This window comes from Panthera uncia (genome assembly GCF_023721935.1).
Source record: "Panthera uncia isolate 11264 chromosome C1 unlocalized genomic scaffold, Puncia_PCG_1.0 HiC_scaffold_4, whole genome shotgun sequence".
NCBI lineage: Eukaryota > Metazoa > Chordata > Mammalia > Carnivora > Felidae > Panthera > Panthera uncia.
The window spans coordinates 81,465,789-81,480,312 of record NW_026057585.1 but is presented as its reverse complement, the minus strand read 5'-3'; the positions used below and the strand labels follow the sequence as shown (position 1 = coordinate 81,480,312).

At 41.8% G+C, this 14,524-nt stretch overlaps 1 protein-coding gene across 3 annotated transcripts in view; it reads left to right on the top strand.

Annotated features, from left to right (window-relative positions):
* The window catches only part of ZCCHC17 (zinc finger CCHC-type containing 17), a 61,426-nt gene that overhangs the window by 15,141 nt on the left and 31,761 nt on the right, over positions 1 to 14,524 (top strand). For 2 of the 3 annotated variants that reach the window (XM_049617633.1, XM_049617634.1), the window contains exon 3: positions 1,639 to 1,696. The exons of the other annotated variant lie outside the window; for it this stretch is intronic. In XM_049617633.1, the coding sequence (XP_049473590.1) occupies positions 1,639 to 1,696 (58 nt within the window). The remainder of the gene's footprint in view (positions 1 to 1,638; positions 1,697 to 14,524) is intronic. 3 annotated transcript variants of the gene reach the window in all.

The following is a 14,524-nucleotide window of genomic DNA, read 5'->3' as shown; positions in this document are numbered from 1 at the left end:
TAGGATAGGATAGGATAGGATAGGATAGGATAGGATAGGATAGGATAAAATAAATGAGGCTAATGGAAGTCTTTTTCCATCCTAACTTTGAAGTGAGTAATGGTATTTGGTGGAGTTAGGGGCACTGACTGGACTAGACATCAAGGGATTTAGGTTCTGTGCCTTGTGTTTTGTTTCCACTAGTCACTAACCTTTTTGTGCATCGGTGTCTTGAACTATAAATTATTAAAAAGCTACAATTTATTGAATGTACATTAGGTGTCCAATACAGCTGCGAGGCACTTTATGTACTCATTTGTTATCTGCAGCAGGAAAGTGAATACATTTGGGAACTTAGGCCCCGAAAGGCAAGTGATGTTCGAGATCCCACAAGTCAGGAATGGCAGGGCTGGGATTGGAAGCCAATCGTTTGCTCCAAAGCCCATTCTCTTCCTACACCTGTGTTATTCTACCTCATCTGCAGCATGGAAACCTACCGTGTACGCTTCTGAAGATCATTCCCAGGAACAGATGAAATGTTAAATGTCACATTGCTTCTGTGTTAGAACTGTGTAATTAAAAGGAACCCGTGAGTAGCCCTAATGTAGTTAAGACTCACTGGGTTCAAATCCCAGCTGTGCTACCTCCTAGCTTTGAACACTGGGTGAGTCACTTAGTCTGTCCGTGCATAAGTTTTGTCATCTATCAAGTGAGAATGGTAAGAGCACCGATATCATAGGGTATCACGAGGATTATGTGAAGCACCTTGAACAGCTTTTTACATGTAGCGAGCATTCAGTGTAGATTAGCAAAGAGCAGGGCTGCAGGGTTTGTCCTGTTCCTGCCCCTTCTCTTAGTTACTGTGAGGCTGAAATAGAGAGTACCCAAGATGAAACAACTAATTGAAGTCACTGAAAAAATGAAGTTTATAAGATTGTATTGAATACCTGATAAATAATAATGAATTAGGTGATAAATATGGAGTGTAGTGACAACTTTAATCCCGGTCCACGGGTTGGAGGGTGGGCTAGAGGATGGATGAGAGGTAGAGATAGAGTTTGGGATAATGATTTATCCACAAGAGACTTGGAGACAACTCTTTTTCCCTCTGATTACATCTTTTTAGGTTCTGCCAGATGTGTGTATATTGGCTTTTTCTGTAGTTGTCTTGATAAAACCCAAGGCTGGTTTGGAGTGAAATCGAGCAGGCTATATATAGTCTGGTTTGACTCGAAGTTTAGGAAAAAAGGATGTCCTCCATAATCCATCCCAAGTTATTTAAGTGTTAGGATTGGAGGCCTCAGTCCCAGCTAATGGAAAGTGTGACTAGATTTTTTGCTGTTTGTTCCTTTTCTTGAAATACTCCTTTGGGGATTTCAGTAGGTGTGGGACTTGGGCATCCCTAGATACTGTCATGCCATCTGACAACACTTCCATCTCACCAGCGTTCTTAACGTGTTCGCACATACCTGCCAGTCTGAATTTCATAAAGAACAGAAAGAATATTCGACAGAACGTAAGTTTAGGCAGCTTTGCAGCAGTCAGTGGCAAGTAGAAATTCAGGGAGACTAGGTTAAATGCCACAGAAGAGAGATTCTCATTTGTGTGACATTGATTCTTTTTTTGTTTTTTTGTGTTTTTTTTTTTTTGTCTCTATAGGTTGCTATGGTGACAGACTATGGAGCCTTTATCAAAATCCCAGGCTGTCGGAAGCAAGGTGGGAGTTTATAACTTGAAATTCAGACCTCCCATTCCACTCTCTTCTGTCACACCTACCACATGCTGATTACAGACGCTCATTTTTCAAACAGTAGTTTTCTTTTTGTCTTTAGTGTAGAGATAGGAATATAGACAAGTGATGACAGTCCATGTTTTCGTAGGTCTTCATTCAGAAGTGCTCTCTGACTTGGTGGAGGGTGGGTATAGCTACTTGGGTTCACTTCCAGAACCAGCTCTTGCCTAAATTTCTCCTGTGACCCTAGGCAAGTCACTTGACCTCTTTGGTCTTACGATTTGGGGTAGGACAAGCTACTTACACTCTGAGGCTAACATTGTGAGTTTTCTAATATATGGCACATGGAATGAGAATAGTGCCATAACCAATACAAATTTGATGTATCTATCTATGTATCTATCTATATATATATATAGAGAGAGAGAGAGAGAGAGGGAGAGAGTATATATATAGATACATATATATAGTATATATAGTATATATGTTACGTAGATAAATATATATAGATACAGAGGTATAGATATATAGATATATATAGATATATATAGATATATCTATATATATCATGCTCTACGTTTTTAAAGTGATAGGTCTTTGTTGAACATTTTTTTGAGACTCCCCTTCACATCTATAATCTTACTCGTTTCTTAAAATAATTGTGTTAAGTAGGAAGGACAAGTTCCACAAACTGGTGGTCTGCTTAGAGTGATTTAGCTAGGTAGTGGCACAGCCGGGTCTGGAACCCGTACCTCCTGCTTCCTAGCCTAGTTGGCTTTCTACCATATCACAGTGCTAGTACATCCAAAAACTCAACTTGCTGGTTCCTCATGCTATAATAAATTAAGGATTTATCGAAGATTTTAATGTAAAAAATATAACTATAAGGACATTATTAGAAGAAAATATAGAATGATATTTGACCGGGCACCTGGGTGGCTCAGTTGGTTGAGCGTCTGATTTTGCAGTTCGTGGGTTTGGGCCCCACATCCGGCTCTCTGCTATTAGCACGGACCCCGCTTCGGACCCCTTCTCTCTCTGTCCCTCCCCCCACTCTTGTGTGCACCCTCTTTCTCAAAAATAAATAAACATTTATAAAGAAAAGAAAAGCAGAAATTAAAAACAAAGAATGATATTTGACTACATAAAAGTAAAAAACTTTCTCTCAAAAATCATAAGCAAAGTTAAGTTGGGAAAAAGGATTTGTAGCACACATGGCAAAAGACTAATAAAAAAAGGAATAGGACAAGGGGCCAAGAATATGGAAAGAATTCACAGGAGAAAGAATAGCAACTAATCAATAAATGTCTTAAAAGATGCTCATTCTCAGGGTTGATTTAAAACTAACTTAGGGGCCTCCTGGGTGGCTCAGTTGAGTTGGTTAAGCGTCCAACTCTTGGTTTCAGCTCAGGTCATGATCTCACAGTTCATGATATCCAGCCCTGCATCAGGCTCTGTGCTGACAGCCTGGAGCCTGCCTGGGATTCTCTTTCTTCCTCCCTCTCTGCACCTCCCCTGCTCACAAGCATTCTCTCTCTCGCTCAAAAATAAATAAACATTAAAAACAACAACAACAACAACAAAAAACTAACTTAAACTGTGGCACATCCATGCAATGGAACACCACTTGGCAGTAAAAAGGAACAAGAATGAAGTATCCGTGATGCAATCTGAATCAGTCTCTAGGAAATCATGTTGAGGGGGAAAAGCTAATCCCAAAAGGTTGCATACCTTATGATTCCTTTTGTGAAACATTCTTTTTTCTTTCCTACAGTGTTATTGAGATGTAATTCACATACCATACATTTCACCCAAATGTACAGTTCAGTGGTTGTTTGAATATTTACAGTTTTGCAGCTACGATCTAATTTGAGAACATTTTCATCATGCCAGAAAGAAACTCTATACCTGTTAGCAGTCACTCCAGATTACGGTCCCACCTGCCCCAGCCTTAGGCAACCACTAGTCTACCTTCTTTCTTTATATGTTTGCCTAGTCTGGACATTTCTTATAAGTGGAGTCAGACAACACGTGGTCTTTTATGATTGGCTTCTTTCACTTCTCATTTTTTCAAGATTCCTCCATTCTGAAGCATCAGTACCTTAGTTGTTTTTATTGCCGTTCCAAAATGTGGGATGTAATTAATAACCAGTTCTTCAGCTATCTGATTGGTTGATTCTCTGATGCCAACTGGGTATCCTACAGTTCAATTCAGTTCTGACACTGACTACCCAGAGGTAGCGGCAAACTCAACAGTATTTAAGGGCTCGATCCCATAAGACTCCCCTCACTTCAGATGCCAGTTACAATTATTGAGTCCCCAGGTTACCCACACTTCTGTCAGACTTGGCTACATATTTGGATGTTCCCACACCACCTCCCCAGTTTCAGTAATTTGCCAGAACAACCCAGAGAACACCAGAAATGTTATACTTACTGTTACAGTTTATAATAAAGGATACAAATGAATAGCCAAATGAGGAAGTACATAGGGTAAGATCCAGAAGGGTCCCAAGTGCAAGAGCCCCTGTTTCGGTGGAGTTGAGGTGTATCACCCTCGGCACGTGGATGCATTTGCCAACCCAGAAGCTCTCTAGACCTTATTGTTGAGGGTTTTTTGTAGAGGCTCCAATACATAAGCATAATTGATTAAATTATTGGCTTAACTCCATCTCCAGCCCCTCTCTCCTTCCTGGAAGGTGAGGGTAGGGCTGAAAGTTCCAGCCCTCTCATCACAGGATTCGTTCTGGTGGTTATCAGTCCCCATCTTGAAGCTTTCTAGGGGCCCACTAATAGTCTCCGTATAGCATAAACTTGGGTAATGCTGAAAGGGGCCTACGAATATAACAAGATGCTCCTGTCACTCAGGAAATTCCAAGAGCTTATGAGTTCTGTGCCGGGAACCAGAGATAAAGACCAAATGTATATTTCCTATTACACTATAGTATCAGTTCTCAAAATCCTGGCTGCAATAGTGTACTGTAGTTTTGCAGAATGTTGCCACTGGAGGAAACTGGGTAAAGGGTACCCAGGATTTTTCTATATTCTCTTCTGACTACATGTGAATCTAAAATTCTCCAAATAATTAAATTATTTATTAACGTTTATTCATTTTTGAGAGACAGAGCATGAGTGGGGGAGGAGCAAAGGGGGGGGGGGGAGACACAGAATCTGAAGCAGGCTCCAGGCTCTGGGCTGTCAGCACAGAGCCCCATGCAGGGCTCGAACCCACGGACCATGAGATTATGACCTGAGCCGAAGTCAGACGCTTCTGAGCCACCCAGGCGCCCCTAAAATTTTCCAAATATTTTTTAAAGTGATTGCACTACACTGTATGTTAACTAACTGGAATTTAAATAAAAACTTTTTATTTATTTTTTTTTTAATTTTTTTTAACGTTTTATTTATTTTTGAGACAGAGAGAGACAGAGCATGAACAGGGGAGGGTCAGAGAGAGGGAGACACAGAATCCGAAACAGGCTCCAGGCTCTGAGCTGTCAGCACAGAGCCCAACGCAGGGCTCGAACTCATGGACCGCGAGATCATGACCCGAGCCGAAGTCGGCCGCTTAACCGACTGAGCCACCCAGGCGCCCCTAAATAAAAACTTTTTAAAAAAAATCTCTGTTGGGGCGCCTGGGTGGCGCAGTCGGTTAAGCGTCCGACTTCAGCCAGGTCACGATCTCGCGGTCCGTGAGTTCGAGCCCCGCGTCAGGCTCTGGGCTGACGGCTCGGAGCCTGGAGCCTGTTTCTGATTCTGTGTCTCCCTCTCTCTCTGCCCCTCCCCCGTTCATGCTCTGTCTCTCTCTCTGTCCCAAAAATAAATAAAAAACGTTGAAAAAAAAAAATTAAAAAAAAAAAATCTCTGTTAATACCCAGTTTTGGAAATGGCTATTTCCAACAATAGTTTTACTCACTGTTGGGAACATAAATTGTTACAGATTTTGGCAACACTTATTAACAGTTTTTTATATACAATTTTTTTTTAATTGTAGGAAGAGAGCGTGAGTGGGGGAGGGGCAGGGGGGAGAGAGAGAAAGAGAGAGGGGGAGAGAGAGAGAGAGAGAGAGAGAGAAAGAGAGAATCCTAAGCAGACTCCATGCTGAGTATGGAGCCAGGAGGGTCAGGAGGTGGGGGGCGTCCCAGGGTCCTGGGATCATGACCTGAGCCGAAATCAAGAGTCAGATGCTCAGCCAACCGAGCCACCCAGGCACCGCTCCCGCTAACGTTTTTACTGTGCTTGCCCTTTGATCCAGCAGCCCCTTAGGGGATTTAGTTCGCAGTGTAGACTTAGATACCTGATGTACATCTGTGCACTGGACTATGCAGATGATCAGAAGATTGATACTTTGATGCTGGTGCCTTCTTCATTTTAGCAGAAAGGATCTGTGAAAAGTGTTGATGGCAACTCCCCGGCACCAGTGCCTGACTGGGAGCTGGTTGTAAGAAGCCCTCTGATTTCAGAGACGCCAAGGTGAGGGCAGGGAAATGCCTCTTAGAATTGGTGAAACGGGTGCATCCACTTTCCTGGGATGGTAAGATGTCCAAGCTAAGATGAAAACGCACGCTGCGGCAGAGTTTCCATGGTGTGCCCTGCCCCGCCGAAATTCTACAGCATGTGTCCACGTGCCGATGTCGTTTTTGAACTACTGCATAGGTTTAGAAGGAAGCCTGGAGGCAGCGCCACAAACTGTTGACAACGGTCACCCCCGGAGGGTTCAGTTTGCCAGGGGAGACATGGACACCGAAGAGGGACTTTTACTTTGTGCAATTTCTTAACCCAGAATTTTTCTTAAAAATAAAAAAAGTCCAACCGCTGATCTTTGGATGATAAAGCCGTGCATCTAGCCTTGGAGACTACTGTGCCATGAATGGCATCGTGGAATTAGAAAGGGCTCCCCGATAGTTTCCAAGCTAGCAGTCAGCAGAGGATAATAAAGTTGCTCATTTTGTGTTGTCTGGGATTTAACGAGAGGACTCATCCCCATCTTTGTAGGCATGCCCCTCTTTTGGTCTGAAGACAGATCTTGTCAGTGTACTCACCATCACTGCAGTACCTACTCACTTGAGCATTTATGTGGCACCCTGGGGACTGTGTGGAGACGAAAGGCCTGACACCTCCCAGCAGTCAGGCTTCAACTCACTTGTGTCCATGCCCTGTCAGGGGATGCCTCTCATTGTCGCTGCCTGCCTACACGTGGATCTGTCAGTCTGAAGCCGGTGGAGACAAGCCTCAGAGGGAGAGCGCGGGGAGCCAAGTAATTAGGCGGGAAGTCTCTAATCCTGGGCTTTTCTGTGGTTTTGCTGCGTAATTCCAGCAGTTGTATTTTAACTTCCCTGCTCTCAAAAGGAGAAAATCATTAAGTCCCACGCCAAAAGGACTGAGCTACAAGATAATTCTGGTCTCCAGATTTTAATGTTCTGATTCAGGAAGGGAGACTCTAACTCGAGTTTTCTCAGCCTTCTGTTCTCAGAATTTTTGTCCCTACTGAGCTGAAAGACCCCTTCCTCGTACTCAGATCCAAACTAGATTTTCCCCTGGCTCACGGTGTTGCCTGCTAGAACGATCTGTGATGATGGAAATGTTCTATATCTGTTTCGATGTGTTTTTCTGACACCAGCTAATTCTCTGGATTCCAACTGCAGGTGTCTTAATTCTGACACTACCTGCTTGGAGTTAGTGTGTCAGATCGCACAAGTTAAAGGGGCTCAGACTCACAAGACTGCCCCTACTTCAGATGCCAGTCGTAAGTCCTGAGCCACCTGTACTTCTAATTGGTGGGCTGTGAAGCAAGGGTTCCCACGACCCCCTCTTCAAGTTTGATCATTTGCTAGAACAGCTCTCAGGACTCAGGGAAACACTGTTTCTTATGTTCGCCGGTTTTATTATAGAGGATATAGTCAGGCCTGGCCAAGGTATGGGGGTGGTGGGGGGCAGGGGTACTCCAAGCTTCTCGGACACAACACCCTCCCAACAAGCTGATATGTTCACTAACCTGGAAGCTCTCTGAGTCTTGTTTTAAGAGTTTTATTGGGCCTCTTCAGCCCCTCTCCCTCTTTCCTGGAGACGAGTGGTCCCAACCCTCTCTCATCATTTAATCTTCTGGAGACTTGCCCCGTTCAGAGACATCTAGAGCCCTACCCTAAATCACCTCCTTAGCAAAACTCTTCTGTGATCAGAAGGGGCTTATGAATAACAAAAGACCGTCGTATCACTGGAGAAATTCCAAGAGTTATAGGAGTTCTGGGAGGAATCAGGGACATACACCAAATAAATTTTGGTATTCTAGCACATCTGTGCTGGCCAGTAATGTAGCCACTAACTTTTAACTTTGTTTATTTAAAATAATGTTTTAATGTTTATTTTTAAGAGAGAGAGAGACAGTGCGAGCGGGGGGGGGGGGGGGGGGGCAGAGAGAGAGAGGGAGACAGAATCCGAAGTAGGCTCCAGGCTCTGAGCTGTCAGCACAAGAGCCCAACCTGGGGCTCAAACTTCATGAACTGCGGCATCATGACCTGAGCCAAAGTCAGACCCCTAACTGACTGAGCCACCGAGGTACCCTAACCTTGTTTATTTTAATTAATTTAAATTTAAACTTAAAACAGCAACATGATGGGACACCTGGGTGGCTCAGTCAGTTAAGCATTTGACTTCCGCTCAGGTCATGATCTAGAGGTGCATGAGTTCGAGCCTTGCTTCAGGCTCCACGGTGACTGTGCACAGCCTGCTTGGGATTCGTTCTCTCCCATGCCTCCCCCATTGTTCATACGTGTCCGCGCTCTCTCTCTCTCAAAATAAGAAATTTTAAAAAGAAAGTGAAATGGAATAAATACTTAAAAAAAAAAAACCAGCAACATGGCTAGCGACTATCATAGTGTCAGTGCAGCTTTTTATGACGTTCTTTTTTTTCTACTATCCTTTGCCCCACTAGCACATGAGATTTGGGGATCAGATTGTTCAACATTTTTTCCTAATGTTTATTTATTTTTGAAGGGGAGGGGAGGGACAGAGAGAGAATCCCAAGCAGGCTCAGCCTTGTCAGCATGGAGCCTGACCTGGGGCTCGATCTCCTGAACTGCGAGATCATGACCTGAGCTGAAATCAAGAGTCGGATGCTTAACCGACTGAGCCACCCACGCGCCCCCAGCGTTATACTTTTTGTTTGTTTGTTTTTAAGTTTATTTATTGTGTGTGGGAGAGAGGGAGAGAGAACACCAAGCAGGCCCTACACTGTCAGCATGGAGCCCAGCACAGAGCTAAACTCACAAACTGGGAGATCGTAACCTGAGCCAAAACCAGGAGTTGAACACTTAACCAACTGAGCCACCCAGGCGCTTCCCAGTGTTACACTTTAAAATGTCCTGCTTATGGTAGAAGCTCAAATATTTTTCGCAATGAAATCAGTGTGGCGAATAATTATTGACTTCATTACCTGGCCACTATGTTAGATGTGAACACAGAGATAAGAGATAAGAAAACATAGTCCCTCCTGCCCTACTGTTGGTAGTCTAGAGATACGAACAAATTACAATGTAGCACAATGATATAAGTGAGGTTATGGTTATCCACTGAGCTGTGAGATATCCACCTGAGGAATAGTGGCTGTTCAATACATTTTATTAAATGAATACATTAATTCTAGTTCCAGCCCCACCATTTACTGGCTTTTGACTTCAAGTTGCTTTGGACTTGAGCCTTAGTTTCCTTATCTGTGAAATGGGAATGATGTGCCTGTTTTAGAGTTTCTTATCTGTCAGGATCATGTCTTGTCCTTGAATCCACAGTTGCCTGTAATATTGTGGATGTTTTGTAACTATTTGAATGAATTCATGATCCCAACAAGATAAAGGATATGAAAGCACTTTAATTTATGGGCTTACATTATAATCATAAACCATTGATTGGAGATAAGTTATTTGAAAATTCTAGAAAGGGAATTCATATCCCCCAAAGATAAAGGAGACCTTTTATTTTGACAGATTTTGGCTGCAGCTGTTTTCTAATGGTTTGTACTTTTCACCTCTTTCCTTTATTGCCAGTGGAAGTTGTGAAAGAAATTAAGGTTGAACAATGCATTTGGGAGAATATTTTCAAGGGAACAATAAATAATAGGCTTACTCTTTTTTTTTTTTTTTTTAATATGGTGATTGAGATGCTAGCTCTTTCCAAGTTGTCAGAATTTTTTTTTCCCTTCTTTTACCAGCATCTACTCAGATGGGATTCATTCCGTTCAGGTGTCATGTTGGGTTTACTGAACATGATGATGGACTTGATATGCCCTTTGGGCATTTATGGCTTCATGTCAGAAATCCAGGCACAGACTACTTCCGAACAACTCCCTTCCACGTAGACTGACAAGCAGAGCATACTTGTTTCTATTCATTTCGGAGCATATGCTAAAGCAGAATTAGATGCGTTTCGACTACTTGTAGATGAGACCATCTTTCTTTCTTTTTTTTTAATTGAAAAGATAGCACAGATCATTAATAATAAATGGAGAAATATCAGTATGCTATAGAAGACCTGACAGACTCATAGTTCTTTTATTTTTTAAGCTTATTTATTCATTTTGAAATGAGAGAGAGAGAGAAAGAGCACGCGTGCGTGTGCGGGTGAGAGCAGGAGAGGAGCAGAGAGAGGGAGAATCCCCAGCAGGCTCCATGCTCATCGCGGAGCCAGACACGGGGCTCATGACCCGTGAGATCCCATGACCGTGAGATCATGACCTGAGCCAAAATCAAGGGTCGGCTGCTTAACCCACTGAGCTACTACCCAGGTGCCCCACAGATTCATATTTGAATTGCAGTTCTTTCTTTACCAGCTTTGTGACCTTGGCCGATATACTTCTACAGTATCTTCTCATGTGAACCTATGTCACAGGGTTGATCTAAGGAGGAAATGAACAAGTGAATATACTGTATATAGTGAGGTATCCAGCACAGGGTGAGGGGACCTCAAGTGTGTTATTTGGTGCCCTCTACTATATCACTTAATCCAGCTGTTGGTGGCTTATGTGGTTAGCAGTGAAACACCTCCCAAGAATGTAGACTGGCTTCTGAGAATGAAACCTAGTGATGGATTCCCCCACACAGAGGATGGGATTAGCCATGGATAGAAATATACCAGGCAATTGGCTATAAATCTGTGACCAGAGAGATGAGAGCACTCAAGACTTTGACAAGATAATTTGGGTGTGATTCCAGGGAAAAAGGATTGGAATGAAATTATAACTCAGGAGACTGAAATCTAATTGACTATCATTCTATGTAGGGGGAGATTATATGAGCAGGTGGGGGTTGTCAGCCTGGAACATAGTAAAAGAAAGTCCGAGAATCTAAAGATAGCAGTGTTTGTCTTACCTTATTTAGGGCAGAAATGAATCTGATGCCAGGAACTGGAGAGGGATGGATTCTTTTATGAGGAAGTGATAAGTCCATTAAACTTTTGTGGACTGTAAACCTATCTTAAAACATTTATCTCCTTTTTGTTCTGATTCTGTGTTGAAGCAGTTTCTAATCACTTATCTATTTTTTTAGGTATTTGATACTGGAGCAGTGGTGGGTAGTTTATGAGATGAGAACTAGGAATAAACAAAGTATGTCCTCTGTTGTAAATTGATAAACTGGTGAATTGTGTCTATCCCTGTACCAATCACTAAGTTGACAATCTGGTTAATATATTTTAGTACATAAACATTTGTATGCTGAAGACTCCTACACATATTTGTATCTTCAGTTCATACACATCCTCTGAACTTTGATAGACTTACATATCCAACTGCCCACCTGACATCTGCATTCAAGACCGACGGCTAGACCATTTCCCTTGTTTAATTCACCCCATAAGCATTAATGTCTCAACTATAAAAATCCTGCACCTTAGCATAGCTTTTTATATTCCTCTTTAGTCTGAGTCTATATGAGACATAGTTTTATTTTGGTCATAGTACACATATCATTTTTCATTTTGCTTTTAAGATATTTATGATTAAAAATACTGCACGCTGGGGTGCCTGGTTAGCTCAGTCGGTTCAGCGTCGGACTTGGGCTCAGGTCGTGATCCCATGGTTCGTGAGTTGAAGCCTCACATGAGGCTCCACGCTGACGGTGCAGAGCCTGCTTGAGATTCTCTCTCTCTCTCTCTCTCTCTCTCTCTCTCTCTGTCTCTCTCAAAATAAACTTAAAAAAATAAAAATACTACATGCTTACTATAGAAAATTAAGGGGGATTTTTTTTAAGTTTATTTATTTTTATTTTTTAATGTTTATTTGTTTTTGAGAGAGAGAGTGCAAGTGGAGGAGGGGCAGAGAGAGGGGGACAGAGGATCTGAAGCAGGTTCTGTGCTGACAGCAGAGAGCCTGATGTGGGGCTCGAGCTCACAAACGGTGAGATCATGACCTGAGCCAAAGTCATATGCTTAACTGACTGAGCCACCCAGGGGCCTTAAGTTTATTTAGTTAGTTTATTTTATTTATTTATTTTGAGAGAGAGAGAGAGAGAGCACGTGCATGTGGGTGGAGGAGGGGCAGAGAAAGAGAGAGAATCACAAGCAGGCCCTGCACCATCACTGTCACCTATCAGCACAGAGCCCGATGCAGGGCTCAGACTCATGGACCGTGAGATCAGGAGCTGAGCTGAAATCAAGAATTGGGTGCTCAACCAGCTGAGCCACCTAGGCGCCCCAAGGGGGAAAACTTTAAAGGAATTATATGATACCATTACCACACAGAGACAGGTGCTATTAACATTTTGGTATATTTCTTTATTAGTCACACGTACATAAAATTTGACATACTGAGATTAAGATTATAGTGTCTATATATACATTGTAGCTTTTTACACTTAGTGAACCTTAAACATTTCTCCATTGTTTAACATACTTTTGTAAACGTTTAAATGACATTATTCTGTCATTCAGATGTACCACATAATTGTTTTAAGTTGTTTTCAATTTTTCACTACTAATACTTTGAGAAATACCTTATTGAACCAGGAGAGATGCCTGGACCAAAAAATATCCTACTTTGGGATCAGAGGGGAGGACAAATGGTTAGTGCCATTATTTCCTTGTTTGTGGTACAGACCTTCTGTTTTAGGAAAGGGAAAAAAAAAAATCTCAAGTATTATTAGGTTCAACATTAATTTCCTTCATAACTTTCATTAACAGAGGAAAGAAGTAAATTTTAACATGAGAGGACAGTTGCAGTCAAAAAATGTCAAAGGGAAAGCTTTCCCTTTCCTTCAGATCATCTGGATTTCCCCTCTAGACTTCCCAGTTAGGCAGCTCTGCCCATTACACCATCATGGGGGAAAAAAACACAGCTTCACAAATTTTATCCAATTTGGAGGTTACGTGATGTGTCTAAAATTAAAAACATAAGAACATATAAGATGTATATAACACATTTTGGAGGCCCCAGAGTTCTTCATAGGCTATCAACCTCCAGAATGAGCCGACATAGGTAGGTGAGACCCAGTGACGGTGGTCAGAGCAAGCAGGGACTTCCAGTAGGAGCTCTAAGCAGAGGCCAGGTGCTTCTAATTACAGGCGTGTGCCTGCCGTGCCGATGACTTTGTGGGCACACACATGTGCAAGACAGCTTGAGAGAGAGAATACAGGCTAATAATTCCCCCAGGAAACTTAAGGAAGGGCAGTCATTTTAGACGTAACTCTTTGACTTACCGGTTTTTTCTCTAGGTTACATTCCTGATTTATGTTCATTCAAAATAATTGTATATTGTATCTATTTCCCCCAGAATAGAGACAATTTTCTTTATTGAAACACTTGAAAATAAAGAAAAAAATGAACATGTAATCTTGTACACTAGTATAATCGTTGTTACAGCATTTTGGATCATTCTGACCTTTAAAATCTTTTTGAAGCATTTGTAGTCATACTGTATAAAATTTTGTGTTGTATTTTGTTATTTACATGGGAAAATGCTGGTTGTTTTCAGTGCTTGACACAGAGTCGGCAATCAGATGTTTGCTTACTAAAGAATGAATTATGGATATATTTTTACATCATCTTTTGAGCAATATTTTTAATGGACCATTCAATGGCTGTACCACAGTTGACTTAACCATTGCTCTGTTGTTGAATATTAGGTTGTTTCTAATTTTTTTGTCTTACAAATACATGAGTATTTTTATGTATGTCACTTTTCCTGATGCATATCACTTTTTCTGTGTATATGATTACTTCCTTTGGACAGATTCCCAGAAGTGATTATGGGTCAAATTAATTTAGTCAGAACTCTTGGTTGCAAGGGACAGAAACAGTTGAGAAATGTTTTGACTCTTCCCATTGGGATGTGCAGGATAAATCTGGCTTCCCTAGGGCTCTATCAGGTGCTGAGATTACACCCTGAGGGCTTGGTCTCTTACCTTTGGTCACATCTTGCCACCTGGTGGTTAATATGGGCATTGGTAAATTTTTGTAGTTCGTAATCCCAACATCTTGAAAAGGATGAATTGATTTAGCTAATGTCTCATGTCTATCCCTGAGCCAATCAATTACTGTGGCTAGCTGGGTGAGGCATCTTGATTGACTAAGCTTGTTGTCATGTGTCCATAGTTGGGTGTTGTGTCAGCTTCGACCAAATCACATGAACTGACCAGATTTATTTTAGAAAGCAGGGAAGGTGATATTGATTAATGCTTTAATAACTTTTTCCATAAAAATCTGAGGTTGATCTCAGAGGCATGAGTTCCAGCCCCACATTGGGTGTAGAGATTATAAATAAATAAAAACTTTTTAAAAATCTGAAATTGTCTAACAGAAAAAAAAAAGAAAATAGGGAAGGTGGTTCT